The 21,529-nt window shown below is 36.9% G+C and overlaps 1 protein-coding gene across 1 annotated transcript; it reads right to left on the reverse strand.

Annotated features, from left to right (window-relative positions):
- Positions 1–385: 385 nt before the first annotated feature.
- Positions 386–12,383, reverse strand: LOC143551655 (glucosamine inositolphosphorylceramide transferase 1-like). Its single transcript, XM_077042048.1, has 4 exons — positions 11,768–12,383; positions 11,564–11,686; positions 2,823–2,990; positions 386–2,296 (listed from the first exon to the last, which is right to left on the reverse strand). The coding sequence occupies exons 1-4, from the start codon at positions 12,047–12,049 to the stop codon at positions 611–613; spliced, it is 2,259 nt and encodes a 752-aa protein (XP_076898163.1). The 5' UTR covers positions 12,050–12,383; the 3' UTR covers positions 386–610.
- Positions 12,384–21,529: the final 9,146 nt, after the last annotated feature.

Raw genomic sequence — 21,529 nt, forward strand, 5'->3', positions numbered from 1 at the left:
ATTGGTATGTGATATTGGTTTTGGGTGGTATGTGATATTGGTTTTATAGAGAAATTTTTTTTTTTTTTTTAATAAAAATAAAGAGCCAACGGCTCTATTTCAAGCCCCAACGGCTCTTCACGCATTCCCAGGCCAACTTTACGCCCACTTTCACCCGCTAGCCCTCTTGCGCCTGCCTTGGTCTGCGTGCTCGCGCCCCTCTCGCGCCTCTCTCGCGCCTCGGTGGTGTGGTGCTCGCGCCCCGGGGCGCGAGCGGATGGGCTCACGCGCCCCCTCTCGCGCTCCACACCCCTCAGCCTTAATAATACTTATTTTCCTTATACTTTATCTCGTCTCTGAAAATAGAATGTTCTAGAAGTGATGTACTTTGTTAAACCTTTTTCTAAAACTTTTAAATCTAAACTGAGCGCCAATCCTCAAAGTTAACAACCCAAAAATAAAGCCTCCTTTATCTTCAAAGGTATATTATGTACAAACTTCACTTTCCACCTAAACACACAACCTAATCAACACTTAACCAACCTCACACAAAACCAAAACCAAAACCATTCACTTTCAATAAATAAAATAAACCACACTTCTAAAACAATACCCAAATGTACATTTGGCGCTATTGATCCCAACCATCCTTCCGCCGGCTAAACTCCACTAACCGGTCCGATATGCCGCCGTACACCGCCGTGAATTTATCCAAGCAACCGCTTCGAACCCGATAATGCGCTTGCGTGTTTTCACTTATCGCGACCCCTGAGAATTTCGAAGTGTCAAGAGCCCAAGCCGGTTTAACATACTCAACCGAATTCAATGACGTAGCATTCGCGTACAAGAAATTCATCAACACGTCCTCACAGTTGAAAACCTTGTCCACGGCCGCCCGCCCTGCCGCGGCCTCATTACTCCAATACCGCTCAAACGCGGCTTGATGATCAATAAACGCCGCCCCGGTCAATATCATGTTATACCCATTGAACTTCCGAGCATGTTTCTCGCCTCGGTACTCCAATGGGCCGAGCCCGTTGACCAACCGCGGGTAAAACCCGACCAGTCGATCGGGATTCTCCCGCCATATTTTGAACCCGCGTTCAATGTAATCGCAACTCATGATGATGTCGTCATCTAGCTCGAGGACAGCTCGGGTCTTTATCATCGGGTCGAGTTTGAACCGGTTGTTTAATGAGTTAGTTTTCTCCACACGGATTCTCACCGGGACCGCCGAGTCGAACTCTGTCGGGTTCGGTGGGGTCCCTTTGTTCCACACCACCACGATTTCACGAACCGAGGGGCATTGCGAGTAATGTTTTACATACCATTTTAAGTTCCATAAACGCGCATCGTACGTCATTGCTAACATTGTAAACTGAGAGTAATGGTGGTTAATCGCATACAACTCGTGGGCCCCGGTTCCACTGTTTATGTACCCGATCCCAACACACATTAACACGATGGAAGTGATTAATATGACCACAAATGCAAACCGACCTAGGCTCGTTTTCGGGTTCATCTTGCATCGAAGAACCGAACTCACGCGGTTCAACCGGCCTAACCAATGTCTTAACCGGGACGCCAACATGCTCGACCGCTCCCAAACCAAAAACGAGTCACTTCGTTTCTTTATACTATCTGGGCACCAACTTAACGGGACAATGCACCGCACGAACCCAAGTAACATGCCCAATATTATAACAAGCGAACCCGCAGCTAATATCAACCACCACCCGACAATGCAGCGTCTAGTCATGTCACCAGACGGAACTCGGTCCCCGTCGGAAACCGCGATCCATTGACCCGAATTTAACCGTTGCACGTCTAAATGATGGGACCGAGCACCATTCCATGCGTTTTTACCTTTTGTCGGTTTTACAAATCCTAAATCGACTTCGGTTTCTTTGTAACAATGAGGGGTAAGAACCTCAACTTTGAACACACGAACACGTTTCCCGTACGTTTCACCATCGTCTTGACCTAACCGATACATGTGTCCGTTGTAGAAAAAGGGCCGGCCTCCGTTTCGAGCCCCAGCTTGTTTGTCAGTGTTGTAAACCGGATTTTTTTTGTGTTGTTTGTATGGACCGAAGGGGGTGTTGCTGTACCAGATTTCTAGCTCTCCGTTCTTTTTGGTGCTGATTCTGCTGTGATCCGAACCGAAAAGCCAGTATTTTGATTCATATTTGACGATAACAGAATCGATAAGAGGCCGTTTCAAGATGACTTTTTCGAGTTTCCAACTTAGCGGAAACTCGACGGCTCGGTAAAGACGAAGATCACCCTTTTTACTTCCTTCGGGCATCATGTATATCTGATAACAAAGTACATAACATAAGTCAATAAACAAAACAAAATATCTAATTTTATAATTATCTTTTTAAAGAGTGCTCATAAATGTTAAAAGCAACCGAACTGCACAAACTGAAGCAAGTCAGCCGGTTCAGCAGGTCTGTAGTTTATGCCGATTATGAAACTTGGAACCGGTCGTGTAAAGTGAACAGGACAATCAGTCATTTTTATTTATATATGAAAACATGTAAAATTATGTATGTATTTATATCATATTAATTAAACTTTTTAGATATCTTTTACTTATTTTCCTCATTTCCGGAAAATTATGTATGTATTTATATCATATTAATTATATCTTATTTGTTATTATATCTTATTATATTCTTTAACGTTTTTTCAATTTAAACTTTTAATAAAAGTAACTATTCAAAATATCAATCCATTAAGACGGGCCGGGTGATTTTATCGTTTAAGATTCAGTTTTTTTGTCAAAACCGGTCAAACTAAACCGCGACCACCCTGAGTTAATGGTTTTAAGATCATACTTGACCGTTGTAGTCAAACACGTATGGATATGAAAGATGCCATTCTTCATCCAACACGACTCCCAGTTGTTCCCATGACGCGCCATTGTCTGTGCTTCGAGCAACCCCAATATCTCCTTGCATGGTGATCGAATTCTTGGTCTCAAAGAATAAGTACAAAACGTCACCCTGTAACAGAATAAGTCGACGGTCAAACTAAATATTTCTTTTTTGTATTTAACATAAATTTCTTGGACAAAAAGAAAGCTAGTTAAATTCCATGGAAAAGGAACATTCATTTAAGCTTGTCGACCACGAACAAAAGACTTGGAAAAGTAAATAGTTGATTATTGGTAAAGCGATCATGAAATATACATTTGTATTTATTCATTTTAATTATATTTTACAAATTTTGTTATTATCTCATATTCATTTCATTTTCACGTAATAAATATCACTAGTCTACAATGATACGAAGAAAATTAGTGATCCATATAAAATACTCGATCAACATCTATAAATGAAAACAAATCCAATTCTTTTCATTAGTAGAATTGGATTTGCTACCCAAAAGGGGGTTGCGGCACAGCTTGTTGCCCGCTTACCTGCCACTTCATTGTAAATCGTTTGGTTGTTTTTTAATGAACTATTGTACAATGAAAACAATATTTTTTTTTAAAGTGACTGGGACTACCCTAGTACCCAAGTGAAATTTCCTTAAACGAGAGATCAACTGTCATAACGATTATAGTCTCTAAGGTCTTACTCACCCCGAGTGAACCTTTCGTAATTAATACACGATCAACATTATTAATGAAAAAAATTAAATAAGTAATTAAGTAAAATAAATACGGAACTAAAAGTAAGTAGAGAGTAAAAACATACGTAAACAATTGTAGGTATACATTTAATTAGAAAGTATAAAACGGTTGTATAACTGGGCCCGGCTGCATCTTTTTCTTTATCGAGAATTAAAAACCTACTTAAAACAATTGTAGATGCGATTTAGTCTTTTACTTTAATTATAAAGTATAAAATGGTTATATAACCGGGCCCGGTTACATCTTTTTCTTTTTCTCACCCGTTAAATCAATAATCAAATCACACAAGTTGATCTTATTTTCATATATCTCCTTTAACCATTTTTTAACCTAGCTCCGACTACCCGGATAACTTAATGGCACAAGGTAACCCCATACGTTATAGTAAAGTATTTTTAAAATATAAAACATCCGATATTTCAGTTACGTTATAGTAAAGTATTTTTAAAATATAAAACATCCGGTATTTCAGTTTAAAGAGAATGTGACAAACTTTAGAAGATAAAAATATTCTAAAAGCTATTTTTAGGAAATAAAATCATTTCATCCTTCCAATAGTATATATTTTAAATCAATGACGAATTCTCCAATCTTCATGTTTTTCTAGTTGTGCGAATACACCAAAAACATATAAGAAGTCGAAATAGTTGTCATGGGTGAAATGATAATTACGATGAAAACAAGCATTATATTTACAAATATAAAATCCAAACAAAAATGCAAGAACTTTAGTCGGCAAATGATGTCAAACTTATCACATGTATCTCCATCACACTAGTACAAAATTAATTCGAACAACCGAAACCCAAACTTCGTTAAAGCTCATTCATCCTCGTAATATTAAAAGCCGTCTAATAAAATATATAAATAAATAACAAAAATAAAAAATAAAAAAGCCCTATTCAAAAAGCTCGGGCTCGCGGCTCGCTCGATAAAAGCTTGAATAAAACTAGCTACAAAAGGTTGATTTGAAACATTCTAAGTTGATTTGGATCATTTTTGTAATCGAGCCAAAATCGACTCAGACTCGGCTCGAGTCATGGCTCGGCCCGTTGACTCATTCTTAAGCTTGTTTAACTTCAAAATCAAGCTAAAGTCTAGCCAAGTTGTCTCGTTTAATTTCGAGCCCAAGCTCGAAACCACCCTAGCTCGACTCAGGCTCCACTCGTGAACAGTATTCAAGGATCAAATTTGTACAAGGTAACATAAAGCAATTATCAAAGTTGCAAATATAAAAAAGTCAAAACAAAATTTTAAAAACCCAAGAATTAATTCAAAAACACAATTTTTTTAAAAAACTTCATCCTCGTAAAATTAAAACCTCATAATTGTTATGAATATCTATTATTCAAGATCAAGATTTACCCATCTAGATCTACCAAGCAAGTGGATGAGCTCTTTGTCAAACTTATTGATAATGTCCCATACTACATGACTATCAAATAGTTAATCTTGTCTAGAGAAAAGGTTAATCTTTTGTAGTATAAATACTAGCTCAATGTAAAGGAGAATATGCACCTCATACGTACAAATTCATAAGTGATACATTTCACTACTTTCTCTCTTTACTAAATTTTCTAAAGTTCTCAAGTTTTAGCACTAATCTTGTGTTAATTCTTAAAATTATAACACGTTATCAGCACGAGCCGCTTATATCCTAACCAAGAAAGGTAATAGACACAAAGGTATCTACATAAGCATCATAAACACTTCTTTAATTATGTACATTAGATATATATCTATGCATATACATATACTAACTAATATACTGAGTAATAGCAATAATGTGTATAAACATTGTTATTAAAATTTGATAACTATTCTAACTTTTATTTATATATGCACACTAATATCTCATTTAGAAGTTAGATTTATTTACACTAACAATTCTATTCTTATTATTGTGCATACTAATTATATATATTTTATAAAATAAACTGTATTTAATATCTTAATTATTATCTTACTTTAAAATAATTAATATTATATATTATATATATACACACACACAAACGGTAATATTACCGTTATAAACGGTAATATAACCGTTATAAATGGGTTATAAACCTCCACTATAAATAACCAATCATTAATCCCATTTCATTTACAACAAACATTCTTCTTATTAAATTTATCCAAGATAAAATTCTCAAAATGATTCACCCGGTTTTGATGTTGGTCACTATAATGCTTATACTACTTCTCATTCTAATTTTTAATCTCCCATCTGAAGAGTTCGGCATGTTCTTTTTCTTTTATATGTTTATAGCTCTACCAATGTATTGTATCTCATTGTTGATTGATATATATGGATTCTAATATTTATCTTATTATTTGCTCTATTATGTTTAGCAACAAAATGTCAAGTATAGCAAAACTCGAATTCCCAGCACTCAACATTTCTGGAGAAAATTATATGTCTTGGACAGCAAATGTCAAAAGACATTTAAAATCTATGGATGTGTTAGACGCAATTCAAGAATACAATGATTGCTCTGACCAGGATAAAGCAAGAGCTGATGTTTTCATCCATAAACATATTGATGAATTGCTACAGCATGAGTATTTTAATTATGATAACCCATATATGATATGGGAAGATTTGAAAAGCAGATTCGGTCATCTAAAGGAAGTTTTACTTCCTACTTCTAGAGATGAATGGAACAGTCTTAGGTTCCAAGATTTTAAGAGGGTAAATGATTACACCTCTGCTTTATACCGAATTTGTTCAAAGCTAGAATTTTGTGGGTATCCCGTAACAGAGGAAGAAAAGTTAGAGAAAACTTTCTCCACGTTTCATGCATCAAATATAAACTTGCAAACACATTATCGTTTGCAGAATTTTAAGAGATACTCTGATCTAAATGCATTACTCCTTGTAGCCGAGAAAAATAATGAATTATTGATGAAAAATCATCAATCTCGTCCCACGGGTTCATTAGCAATACCAGAAGCACATGTTGCTCACAAAAGTTCTCATAAAAATTCTGATCATAAATGGGAACAAAGTCGAGGACGAGGCCGTGGACGTGGACGTGGTCATTTTGACAAAAAGCATTTTAATGATCGTAAGCATCCATTCAAATGGAACAATAACTCTTACGGTCGTGGTCGTGGCCGTGGTCGTGGTCGTAACCAGAGAGCCAATAATTATCATGTCCCACACAATACCAATTCCAACCACCAAAATAAATGGAATGAAGCTGGTAGGTCCGAAAACAATGGCACTTCATGTTTTAGATGTGGAAGTACAAACCACTGGGCAAAGGCTTGTCGCACAGCTCCACATCTGTGTGAACTGTACCAAGCCTCTCTAAAAGGAAAAGAGAAAGAAGTGAACCATGTTGATAACTTTAATAATATCAATGTTGAGCTGAGCGTTGAAGACTTTGGGGTGGAACTTTGAAACAAAGTTGCTTGACTACTATAATTAGATGCAATTATTAAGTGTGTTCTCATTATCTTTAATTATGTAGTTTCTCTTCCATGTACTACTTGTGTTTCAATTAAAGTTCTTATTAAAATATCATATGTCTTCGTTATACACTTATTTTTTTTTCTCTTAATATTTTTCAAGATTTAAAATGAAAATCACCGGAGCACAAGATCAAACAAATGAAGAAGATATATGTATAGCGGATAGTGGAGCCACGCATACTATACTTAGATCTAAAAAATATTTTTATGAACTGAAACCAACAAAAGGGATCATCAATAAAATATCAGGTCCTACAAACTTAATAGAATGAGTGGGAAAAGCTAATTTAGCATTACCAAATGGTACAAAGCTCAAAATAGAAAATGCTTTATTTTCCCCAAAATCAACAAGAAATTTGTTGAGTTTCAGGAACATATATCATAATGGATATGATACTCAGTCAAGGACTGTTAGTAATGAAAAATATTTGCATATCATAAGCAAAGATCAAATATTGAAAAAATTGCCAATGCTCCATTCTGGTTTGCATTATACATATATAAATGTGCCTCAAGCACATATGGCAGTCAAAGAAAATTGTTACGATTCTGGTATCATAAACTTATGGCATGACAGATTAGGCCATCCAGGATCCACAATGATGAAAAGGATCATTGAAAATACACATGGGCATCCACTGAAAGGTCAAAAGATCCACAAAATAGATAAAATGCCTCAATGTACATCTTGTTCTCTTGGAAAATTAATTACAAGGCCTTCGCCATTAAAAGTCGATAAAGAAACACCAATGTTTCTTGAAAGAATTCAATGTGACATATGTGGACCAATTCATCCACCATGTGGACCATTTAGATACTTCATGGTCTTAATAGACGCATCCAGCAGATGGTCTAATATCTCTTTATTATCGACTCGTAATGTTGCTTTTGCAAAATTTCTTGCTCAAATTATCAAATTACGTGCACATTTTCCGGATTATACCATTAAAAGAGTAAGGCTTGATAATGCGGGAGAATTTACATCACATGCTTTTGATGATTATTGCATGTCTGTGGGAATTGTTGTAGAACACCCTGTTGCTCATGTACACACACAAAATGGCTTAGCCGAGTCGTTGATCAAACGCCTTCAGCTAATAGCTAGACCATTAATAATGAGGACAAAACTCCCTGTTTCTATTTGGGGTCATGCAATTATGCATGCTGGATCATTAATCCGCATAAGACCAAGTGCAAATCATAAATACTCTCCCACACAACTTGTTTCTGGAAATGAGCCAAATATCTCTCATCTTAGAATTTTTGGTTGTGCTGTGTATGTTCCTATTGCACCATCACAACGCACAAAAATGGGTCCCCAAAGAAGGTTGGGAATATATGTTGGATATGAAACATCTTCCATCATAAGATACCTTGAACCTTTAACAGGTGATGTATTTACAGCACGTTTTGCTGATTGTCATTTTAACGAGACAATGTTCCCAGCATTAGGGGGAGAAATGAAAAAGCAAGAAAGAGATATATCATGGTGTGTGCCATCATTGTTACACCTAGACCCAAGATCAAAACAAAGTGAGACAGGGGTTCAAAAAATAATACATCTACAAGAAATTGCAAATCAGTTACCTGATGCATTTACTGATATAAACAGGGTCACTAAATCTCATATACCAGCTGCTAATGCTCCAGCTCGAGTTGAGATTCCAAGCAAGCAAAACCATAATAATGCGCCTCATGAATCTCAAAAACGTTTAAAACGTGGAAGGCCAATCGGTTCAAAGGATAAAAATCCTCGAAAAAGAAAGGGTTCTGAGAAGGATACTGACCCTAAGGAAGGAATGATTGACAAAACCTTCCCTCAGTAAAGAATAAATGATATAACATTTCCTCAAGAAGAAATAAATGATTCCAATAAAGAATTGTCAATAAACTATGGTTAATCACATATAATGTGGGATCGAGATGAAATGGAAAATATTGATGATATATTTTCTTATTCTGTGGCAAGCGATATCATGGAAGAAAATGATGACCCTGAACCAAAATCTGTAGATGATTGTAAAAATCGACAAGATTGGAACAAATGGAAAGATGCTATGCAAGCTGAATTAAACTCACTAAACAATCGAAAGGTTTTTGGACCTATTGTCATTACACCAAAGTCAATGAAACCTGTAGGATATAAATGGGTTTTTGTGAGAAAACGAAATGAGAAAAATGAAGTTACAAGATATAAAGCAAGACTTGTAGCTCAAGGTTTTTCTCAGAGGCCAGGAATTGACTATGAAGAAACGTATTCTCCTGTCATGGATGCTATTACGTTTAGATATTTAATCAGCTTAGCAGTCTCTAAAAATTTAGAGATGCGCCTTATGGATGTTGTCACAGCTTAGTTGTATGGATCACTAGATAGTGACATCTATATGAAAATTCCCAAAGGATTTAAACTCCCCGATGCAATAAGCTCAAAGCCTAAGGAAATGTATTCCATCAAATTACAAAGATCCTTGTATGGACTGAAACAATCTGGAAGGATGTGGTACAATCGTTTGAGTGATTATTTAATAAGCAAAGGATACACAAATAATCTTATTTGTCCATGTGTCTTCATCAAGAAGACAACATCAGGATATGTGATCATAGCTGTGTATGTTGACGATCTAAATTTAATTGGGACACAAAAGGAAATTAATGAAGCAATTGCTATTTTAAAGAAAGAATTCGAAATGAAAGATCTTGGAAAAACCAAATATTGTCTTGGTTTACAAATTGAGCATATGCATAATGGGATACTTGTGCATCAGTCAACTTATACTGAGAAACTCTTAAAACGTTTCAATATGGACAAAGCAAATCCTTTAAGCACACCGATGGTTGTTAGATCACTCAATGTTGACAATGATCCATTTCGTCCTTGCGAAGATAATGAAGAGATTCTTAGTCCCGAAGTACCATACCTCAGTGCAATTGGAGCACTTATGTATCTTACTAACTGTACAAGACCTGACATTTCTTTTGCAGTTAATTTATTGGCAAGATTCAGTTCATCCCCTACTAAAAGACATTGGAATGGCATTAAACATATTTTTCGGTATTTAAAAGGAACTGTTGATTTAGGTTTATTTTATCCTAACGATTCAAAAGAAGGGTTAGTTGGTTATGCAGATGCAGGTTATTTATCTGATCCCCATAAAGCAAAATCTCAAACTGGATATGTATTTAAGAATGGAGGAACTGCGATTTCATGGCATTCTCAGAAACAAACACTCATTGCAACATCTTCAAATCATGCTGAAGTCATTGCATTGCATGAAGCTTCAAGAGAATGTGTATGGTTAAGATCTATGTCACGACACATATTGATTTCTTGTGGACTAGAGAAAGATCGAATTCCAACTCCTATCTATGAAGATAATGCAGCTTGTGTCTCGCAAATGAAGGAAGGATATATCAAAAGTGACAGAACAAAGCATATACCACCAAGATACTTTGAGTATACTCGAGACCTTATTAAAGACAATCAGGTTGAAATGAGATATGTCCAGTCCAGCAACAACTCAGCTGATCTTTTCACAAAAGCACTTCCCACAGCAACATTCAGGAAACATATTCATGATATTGGCATGCGCCATGTACGAACAATGTAACGACCTGCAATTTGAGGGGGAGCTATATACTGCACTCTTTTTCCCTTAGCTAAAGTTTTTTCCCATTGGGTTTTCCTTTAGCAAGGTTTTTAATGAGGCAGTAATTCAATATCCCAAAGTTTGCAAAGTGTCATCCAAGGGGGGGTGTTATGAATATCTATTATTCAAGATCAAGATTTACCCATCTAGATCTACCAAGCAAGTGGATGAGCTCTTTGTCAAACTTATTGATAATGTCCCATACTACATGACCATCAAATAGTTAATCTTGTCTAGAGAAAAGGTTAATCTTTTGTAGTATAAATACTAGCTCAATGTAAAGGAAAATATGCACCTCATACATACAAATTCATAAGTGATACATTTCACTACTTTCTCTCTTTACTGAATTTTCTAAAGTTCTCAAGTTTTAGCACTAATCTTGTGTTAATTCTTAAAATTATAACAATAATTTGTTTTAACAAAAGCATTTTCGAAGGTCAAATTTGTACAAAAGGACATACTACAATTATTAAAGTTACAAATATAAAATCAAACAAAAATGTAAAAACCAAATAATTAATTCACACAAACAAAAAATTAAATGTCTTCAAATCCCTTCATACTTGTAAAATTAAAGCCATCAAATAAAAAATAACAATTTCAAAGATCAAATTTTTAGAAAAGAACATGAAACAATTAATTCATTAATTAATAGAGTAGCAAATTTAAAACCCAAATAAAAATGTAAAAACAAGAAAATTAATTAAAAATCAAAAGACCAAATTCTTTAAAATCATTCATCCTCGTAAATATCAAAGCCAACAAATTAAAAAAAAAAAAACAAATTCGATGATCAAATTAGTGCAAAACTTACCTTCACATAAAGAAACGGGTCGGCAACAAAGTTGCTCGGGAACCCGGAATCCGTAACCGACCCGCACGTCACAATCGGGTTAGCCACGGGCCATGCGGCGCTCTTATTCTCCCAAACATTCATCTGAAAATTAACCAAATTCAAAACCCAAAATTAATTATTAACTTCATAATTTAATTAATCAAACTTCAAAAGCCTACTCACCGCTTCAATAGGTTTAAGCGTAAACGGCGAATCCCCATAAAACATCCCGATCGCCCACGAACCCTCACTGTCGGGTCGACAACCCGACCCGTTTCCGTAACCAGGGTTCGTGTACATCATGTACGTGTACAAAAACCCAACTGAACTGAACACCATAAACGATACAAACAAAAATGAGTTGGTAGACGACGCGCCAATATTAATATTGTCGTGCACGCGCCACCACCTAGAGCGGTGGGTTTTCTCGGTAGGTCCGCCGGTAACCGTTTGGCCGGAAACCATTTCGCCGGAATATTAACTTTAAAAAAAAGGTGACGGAATTTAATTGATTGGTTAAGAGACGGAAAAAAACATGTTTTGTGTGAATTAAGGTTTTTGGTAGTTGGGATAATCTGAAACTGGAACAGGAATTTAAGGACTGAGGTTTTAAGGATTGAAAGTAAGGGTGGTTGTGTGTTGTGTGTTTGTGTTTGAAAGTGTGAGAGTGGAAGGAGTGGGTGTAATAGTTATAGGGGTGGTGGAAACGTGGCTGCTGGCGTGTCTTTGTTGACGAGCGAGTCTGGGTTTGAATTTGAGACGAGCTGGAAAAAGAGAGAAAAAGTTTCGGACTAGTTTCATCTTTTACATTTGGATTAGAATATTTTTGTTTTTCACTATGTAAGGGCTTTAAAGCCGTTCACGTTATTGCCATATGAAAACGGGCTTTAAAGTTTTTCTTCATAAAGCTTCGCTGTTGTTTAAAATCTCTTTCCCGTCACAATCAATATATATATATATACACATATATATATGTATGTGTCTATGAGAGAGAGAGTGTGTGAAAAACATACCGCCGGTCGTCCGAAACCCCCCCTCCCCCCGTTTTACCGCCCCAAAAATTCCCAATTTACTACCCAGAGCGTGTAGTCTTATATATCTCATAATTGTCTACGTACTCTACATGGAGTGACTCAATGGTAAAATGGTCACGGTCAGCTGAGCTAATCTAGATGTACGGAGCTCTTATGTGCCTCGAGGTTATCTCCAATTCGTGGAAAACTCACCCATCCGAAAGCCCACTACTGGTAAAACCCGGACGCTCTCAGGGTCGAATTAGATATCATTAAGATCTTAGTTTTTCTTCATTAAGCCACCATGACCTCCAAAGTGTTGTATGGGGAATCGAACCTCAGTCTTCATTGAAGGGCTTCTACCACTACTTCACACATCGGAAAAGACGGAATATTTTATTATTATTTTTACAAATTACTCTTATTGGATTAAATTGAATGAAAGAATAATTCCGGGTTTCAATAATTGGTTTTAAAGTGTGACAACGAGAGAAGACGAGAAATACTAATTGAATTAAAATATTTGTTATTTTGTTGATTGATTGAATTTGAATAGAATAATATAAATGTAAAATGATATATACTCTAGTGATAATTTCCAATTTGAAGTGGGTTATAAACTAATCTTAAGATTCTTAAAATCTGTATTACTATGTTAAATGGAATGTGACATAACATTTTTAATGCGATCAATGGGTTTGTGATACGTTTAATTAAGTGTGTGATTTTTTTATGGAGTTATATGAAAATTTTACTATGCGGGTTTAATGACACCGCACCTTTACACAATCAAATTGTCTAAACACTAACTTAGTTTCTGTCAATTGGTAAGCTAGTTACAAACTTGAATGGTAACAACTTTTTATTTTATTTTATTGTATCTACATCAAAGCATCCGTAACCCAACACGCTTTTAAGGCATATTTATCACCACTCTTTAATAGTTGGTTCTTAATAGTTAAGTTAATAAAAAAAAACATACTACTGAAATTAGAAATATTTGTTAAAAATAGAAGATTAGATTATATTGTAAAAGAGAAGGGAATCATGACTATAATAAGTTAATAATCAATACTTCCCATGTTTAAATATATAAAAACAAAACAATAAAGCTTTGTTGCCTTTTTTTTATTGAAAAAATAATAGTAATTTAACTTGTCAATTGTCATTTTCTCTGCAAAAGTTAACATTTCTCTAATATTCCGAGATACACGTTGTTATGGTATCTGGCATTTAATTCAGGCTTTTGATTTCTTTGGGTTTCTCTGGGTGATTTTGCATATATTAATGTGGGATGGAAATTTTTTTCCCGAATATTCGCATTCATATCCGTTTAGTATTCATATTGATACCCGTACCCGTCTATTTGGTATGGGTATGGGTATGGATACTCATATTTACTGATTTTAGATACGGGTACTTTAGGGCACAAGTAAGGTATTACGGGTACTTGGTAATCTTTTGGAATATCTAAGGGTTTTTTTATATATATTTTAAAGAATAAATCTTATGAAAATATAATTGGATTTTGATCGTTTTAAAAGATGACGATATTGCCATGGGTAATAATAGTTATTATTTATTATTATTTTTTAATATGTTTGGTTGTTAAATAACATGTATTAAATTTCTTTCCTTTTTTTTTCTATAAAAATTGAGAAGCAATAAATAAAGAAAAGGAAAAGTGAAAATGGAAAGGTGACTAACGATGATTAAACGAATGTTAACTTTCTTTGCATAAGTTAATTTGGTTTTAAACATTTTGATATTTATTTATTATTATTATTATTTTGGGATATTTTGTATGTTTTGGTATTCATTACTTGATTTTGAATGGATTTTATGTTATGGTTTTTGTTTCATTTTTAGCTTTGGTATAACGGTTTTTGTATTGTAGTTAATTGATTGTCGGTACCGTACCATTACTGATACCTAGTTTAGTAGAGATTTTTTGAAAAAAGAACACAGAGGCACCAAAGGAGTACCGTACCCAAAGTACACGCACTCGTACCCATACCATAAAATTTGGTACGGGTATGGATACCAAGATTAACTGATTTTATGTGAGGGTACTTTCGGGTACAAGTAAGAGTACGGTCCTGATCTTATCCCTAATTAATAGTGTTTGGGTTCAGAATTCACACAAGTATTTAGAACTCCCTAGAAGTTTCATAGAGTTTCTTTCGTTGAACCATGATCTTCACTTTTAAAAACAAAAGCTTTTACCATTTAAACGAAGCTAGAATAGCATGTCTTCTTATGTAAGGGTATAGATTTAATTTCAATATATTCTCTCATTTTTGGAACATGAATGTGACTACTATAATTATAGCTCACAATGGAGTGATGAACTGTTTACCGTTCTTTTGAAGATCATTTGAACTTTGACTTAATCTTTATTAGTAATGCAATGAGAAACAAATTGTTTTAATAGTCAAAGAGCATGAGGTGGCCATCTTGTGACAAGTTGAGACGATTGCTGCAGGATAAACATCGTTGGAGATGGTGTGCAAAGGAGCCGAAGAATCCGATCATAGTAAGGTGTATACAAAGAACAAGAAAAAATAAATTGTGCAAGTATAATGAAGCATAGTATGAGATGTATAATGAATGATGACCTTATTTAATGAGGTGTTGAATGAGTCTAAATGGAATGAGGATTATATACTTGGTTTTATTAGTTCGTATTTTTAAAGAGAGAAGGTGAATAGCGTCTCATACATTTGCATACTTACCACGTGAGGGCTTTAGTAGCGATCTCATTAATTTACGACAACAGATCATGTGTGAGAAAAAGCATTAGGGATTATCGTCCTACTTCGAAAACCTTTTAACCCCCCTCCAACACCACCGCCACCTTAAACTGCCTCCAGCTTAAGCCTACCAAATGCCATCAAACTCACCTAATGGACGTCGCCGTAACAATCGTCACTCGTCGTCGTGGATGTGGTGGAGGCGGGGATGGGGTCACCCAAGGCGACGAAAGTGTTGGTGATAGCACAAAGCATACGGAGGCGTATGTTTCCCCATTTTCTCTCATAAACCCCCAACCGGGGGGGGGGGGGGTGTTGGTTTGTGGTTCTCCCAAATCCATTTTCCCCCACCTTTTCCCAACCTCCCCAACTTTCTCTTGTTATAAATTACGGATGATATATTTGCCGAATATTACTTTACAACAAAAAAGGAAAATTATTAACTAATTAGTTCTTGTATTGATTGACCTATAAATTAATATAATGTAACAAATTAAATACTAAAAATCATTATCGATTTATACAAATCAAAATTATTTGACGGTCGCACTAATGCATCGCCCGTTTTGTCTGTGATCGATAACTCACAGGCTTGTTTTCACCGAACAAATTACTTGCTCACGCAAAACACGTCTTGGCAGTGAAAATATTCACCTTATAAAAAATTTTCTGTTCTTTCCAACCAATGCAGAATATTACAATGAAGGAATTTGATTTTCTATTCATCATATATATATAATGCAAAAATCGATATTATATTATTAGAATCGTTCTCTTATTTATATCCTCTATTGCTAATACTTTATCGCATTTTCACCACCAAAGCCTCAATCGAAAGGCATCAAAGAAAGAAGAAAAATTGGTTTTAAATAATCCTAACTATCACCTATTGGTAAATAACATGCCTAATTTTGCACTTGGCTGGTGGCGGTCCTAACTAAAGGGGTATTTGTTTTTAACGGGCCGCGACTAACGGATATTAACCATGTTAGTGATTTGCTGACATTGACCTTCTTCTCCTGCCGGAAACCTATAACTCGCCTCCATTCTCCCTAATATCATCACACTGTCTCCCTCCCTCTTCAAAACACATCGGAAATTTGAAAATGAAGTACATGACATCTTCTTCCATGGACAATTCCTGGATACCAAACCCGATTTTATTTTCAAAAATTCGAAATCAATGTTACACGATCTACAAAATAAGCATAGGGCTTTTGTTACGGGGGTCAAAACGAGTCAAATGAAGTGTCAATTACCTCGAATGACGCATGATTGATGAGGGTGGACTTCGCCGGAGACAAGAACGGCGACACGTCGGTTAGGTTTCGTATGAGGGGAAAGATAGAGAGAGAGACGGTGTAACGATATTAGGGAGAAGGGAGGCGAGTTACAGGTTTCCGGCCGGAGAAGAAGGTCAACGTCAGCAAATCACTAACAGGGTTAACATCTATTAGTCGCGGCCCGTTAAAAACAAATACCCCTTTAGTTAGGACCACCACCAGCCAAGTGCAAAGTTGAACCTGTTATTTGCCAATAGGTGATAGTTGAGATAATTTAAAAACAATTTTCCAAGAAATAAAAATGATGTATTTTGAAATTGCATCTAGAAGGATCGAGTAGCATCGAGGAGAATCTTGCGTGTGAGAGATTCTTCAGATTAATTTAAAACCCATGTACGCATTTAATTAATCTATAATTATTTAAATAATACAATTTGTATTTTATATATAAGAAAAAATGTATTGAGTCTTAAGCTCATGAATTTGAAGGTTTTCATACTAAGTTTTTCATTATTTTTAAATTTTATTTTTCGTGAATGCATCATGAAAAAAGCCAAGAAATTGACTATGTTTCAACTAGTTTGATTAAAATAATTGGTAATATAACTCGATTGTCTAACAGTCTTTGATGTAGTATAAGGTATCTCTTGTAACTCGTGTGAAAATTGAAAGGTGAGTTCGTCATGTAGGCATCACATGGTCTATGTTCGGGAAGTCAAAGGATATAGTCGTGCAAGTGACATGCATGGTTGTGATTTGTGAGTAAATAAAACTTTCAATATCAAACAAGCCAATTGGTAATATAAAGCGGTAAAGCATAACTAGTAAGATGAAAAGGAAAGTTGATTCAAATATAGACAAACTATTTTCCTACAAGAAATGAGTGGGACCATAAGCAAGGTCATGTTTGGTTAATCACACCCGTGCGACCGGAAAATAGAATCAGACGCAAGTATGCTCATACACCTACGGCTGTGCGATGCCAGTGGCACAGTCATAATTTGGGATGCTACACATGGAGCAACCATTTCTTTAAATTTAAGAACATAATTTATTTATTTATTTTTTATTTTTTGAATTGAACATTTTTGCCTAAATATATATCAAAAGATAGAGAGACAAGTAAGCGGTCAACAAGCTGCGTCGCCACCCTTCATAAAAAGTAATATAGCAAAAAGAAAATAAGAAGAGGAACTGAAGATCATCCTTAAGTTGCCTCATGAAAACATCACATTTTTGTCTTCGAGTCTTTGCGGACTCATCGTCACTCAAATGGTTGTTAACCCTTGGCTCTCCTAACGTCCGAATCCTCTTGGATGAATCACAAAAGGTCGACATAGCTCTCGTGAACCATATCTCATAACATTAGCATCCCATCCTTCAACTTGCAGTGCATCTCCTCGATTCAGTTGAAGATACGAGTCAAGACCTCGTCCAAGACTATCCTCATCCAATTCGTCAGTCCCTCCTCAGGAGGCTTACTTTTAGTCCCCGCTCTTCCCTTATAAAACTTTGGCCTCAATTTCAGGCCTTTTTGTACAATAATCTTTTTAATATATATTTGACATCGACTCATGGTGGGTCCGGATGGTCTCATCATCACTTTTCACATAGATTTTTAAATCAAGGGGCCTAATATCCTCAATCGAATTGACGGGCATACTAACAATCATAAAGTAAAGGTATTTATTTAACAAGGTGAAAATAACTAATCTTACAGCTTAAATCTTTCTTGAAATCACTGTGTCCCCAATAACAACCCAAAAAAATGGTTATTACGTTAACCCTAAGAAAATGTACTTATAGTTTACGTAGTATCATATTAGTAATAACCTAGTATCTATGCAAGGATATGGTGGCTCTCGATATTAAATCTTTGTTATTGTTTAGTCAAGCCATAAGTTCTGAAAGTTTTTAAAATAAAATGACATGACATGAAAAAAAAAATACACTATACATATAAATAAAGGGTGAGAGATAACTGACGCGTGTGAAACGTATATATATAAATAATAAAATCAATCACATGCTATGTTTGAAATTGTGGAATCAACAATCTATGCTTAACACAACATTAGAAAGTGTATCGTTCGTGTGGTTGCAAAATGTAGTAAGTTCAGATATCGAACTCAGTATTCAAATATATGTGTTAAGAATTTCTGTAAAACAAACCTCTAACGGGTTTCTAGCTTTTAAAATGCTTTAGTTGTTTAAAATAAATAATACTATAATAGACGATGAGCAAATGATTAACAGATAACGATTTAGACCATGATGGGAAAAAGATTCATCTAGGCTGGGCAAACCTAATGACAACCAATGAAGCTTTGGGTTTTAACGAGTCACAAACCGGTTTTTGAAAATGAGTTAACTAACGATAGCTAGGGCTCACTAAATCCCTTGGTCAGTCTCACTAGTGTACATGAAGAGGTATGTACCCGTCTCAACACCGAGCAAGGCGGGTCAACCCACAAGATAAAGACATTATAAAGGCACAAAGCCAAAACCTATGCGCATGGCGCATACAAAACATGCTCAGGCATCATATGCCCAGGCACACATATGCTCGCGCATCACATATGCGCGCGGCGCATATCACATGCTCGTGCATATCACATCTGCGCATGAAACATCTGCGCGTGAGAATAAAGAGAAGACCTCGCGCATCCTCAGGATTGGCGCATATCACACATGCACATAATCGACCTCATCCTTATCCAGATCAGGATTAGGGCAACCTTGATTGTGCACGTCAGACAACCTTCCAGAAGGTATCTTTTTAAGTAGTAAGAATATGCTGATGTTGACAGCTGCCAAATGAAAGGTCGACAACTCAGCATGACACATGTGCTACCACGTGATTACAACCAACGAGAAAGCGCCAGGTGTCCCAGAGGACACGTGGCGCAGTGCGATTGGAGGAGGCCAACGAGGCTGAGCCCAATCAGTGGAAACCCTAGCACTATAAATACAGCATCAACTCCACTTTGATGGGGACATTCATACTCAATCATTGACAGTTACAGGCAGTGATATCACATTCAATCATATTGAATTACATTCACTCACAGTCAGTTACATACAAACACACAGTCACACAATCATACAGTATTCAGCTATTAAGCAATACTCTCCAGATTCCCTTACTCTCACATTATTATCTTCTCCTACATATACTTATTCTCACGCCGGAAGGTTACCCCAAAGAGGACCCCTCTGTCCCTTTCTGAGGGGTAAGTTAACGGCGTTGTTCATTTTGTAGGTGGAAGAACACGGATCCAGAAGAACCATCGGTGAAATAGTACAATCAAAACCCGAGGAAAGTAGATCTGCTACCAGTGAGTAGATCCACGTTTCTTCATTGGCGCCATCCACTGTTACAAACGGCAATCAGATCTCATCAGATCTACATAAAAAAAATCAATCACCATGGTTTCTGGCGTTCGTAACGCTGATCAAGCTCTGGAGGATATTGAACGTGAGGGTGTCAATGAGGGACAGCAGTTTCTGAGGGTGCCGCGTGATTCTACGCGCGCCACCAGTAACCGTCCCTTCATCACAACCCCTCACGGCCAGACTGAAACTCCTCCAGACGATCTCACGTTACAAAATCTTGCCGGCGCGAAACTGAAAGGACCAATGGGTCCAGAAGAAGAAACAAATGATCCGAATGAATGGCTCATAAACGAGCAGCGGCGTCTAATGGAAAAGTACAATGAAATGGTCAAACAGAAAAAGCTAGCCGACCAAACACAAAGGCAAGCGTTTGATAAGCAGACTACAAAAAGGCCGCGCGCGCCGGAAGACGGACATTCTGTTCACACTGCACACACTGAGTTCAGTGATGAGGAAGTGCATAGCATGAGGAAGACGCGAGATACTCATGCAGGAGGCTCACAACTCCGCGCGCCTGTCAACATGGCGCCTGGAGCCAGAGCAGATCTGGATCTGCACATGCCGTACAGCCCGCCAGTGAGGGGGCAAGTGGACGTAACCACGCCGTACAGGCCGGCCATCTTAGTGAAGCACTCAAAATTTACTGAGCGCATCGCTAAGGCCCCCATCCAGCACAAGACCAAGATGCCAAGTGGTCTGGGCAAATATGATGGCACAACAGATCCAGATGACTTTTTGCAAGGTTTCTATAACACGGGAAACCTAGAGAGCTGGACGATGCCAACATGGTGTCACATGTTTGCCCGCTGCCTTACGGGCGCGGCGCGTGTCTGGTTCGAGAGCTTGCCGACTGGGCAAATTGATGGGTTCGAGGAACTATTGGAAAAGTTCCAAGCCCACTTCGTACAGCAGCGCAGACACACGCGCGATCCTGATGACATCATGCACTGCGTGCGCAGGAATGATGAAACGATTGAGGACTACATCACTCGTTTCAATCAGGAGTCTCTGGCAATCGGGGGTATAACTGAGCAACTCCTGCGCGTGGCTTTTATACAAGGTGCGCGCAGTGATCAACTCCGCCGAGCTCTCGTAAGCAGAGATGGTATGCCCACCACTTGGGCAAAACTAATGGAAGCATCGCGAGTCTTCGCGAGAAATGAAAAGCAGATTGCCCAAGATAGGGCAAGAGAAAGAGCGCATCAGGCTGAATCACCGCGCAGCAAAGAGAAGAGGGCCAAACAGAACTCTGTATGGTCCAGGTTGCAACCAACAAGTTTTTCTTCCGCAGAAAAGCAAACGCAACCAAGCTCACCCCAGCCCCAAAAAGATGTTCGTAATCGCGGGGAGGGTGACAAGAGGGAGGGCGGCAGAGATCCTAGCAGACCTCTGCCAAGAATATGGACTCCCCTCACTAAAACACCTTCACAGGTGTTAAGTACTGAGAATGTCCAATTCAAGCCCCCCAAGCAACTACACTACAAGGGACCGCAAAACAGT

The sequence above is a fragment of the Bidens hawaiensis genome, unplaced genomic scaffold (genome assembly GCF_021521415.1).
Source record: "Bidens hawaiensis isolate Kalapana, Puna unplaced genomic scaffold, B.hawaiensis_p1.1 tig00016505_1, whole genome shotgun sequence".
NCBI lineage: Eukaryota > Viridiplantae > Streptophyta > Magnoliopsida > Asterales > Asteraceae > Bidens > Bidens hawaiensis.

Coding starts and splice junctions, on each gene's coding strand:
- LOC143551655 (XM_077042048.1), bottom strand. CDS start 12,049: ATGGTTTCCGGCCAAACGGTTACCGGCGGACCTACCGAGAAAACCCAC. Junction 11,687..11,767: donor CGCTTAAACCTATTGAAGCG/GTGAGTAGGCTT, acceptor GTTAATTTTCAG/ATGAATGTTTGGGAGAATAA. Junction 2,991..11,563: donor ACCCGTTTCTTTATGTGAAG/GTAAGTTTTGCA, acceptor ATTCTGTTACAG/GGTGACGTTTTGTACTTATT.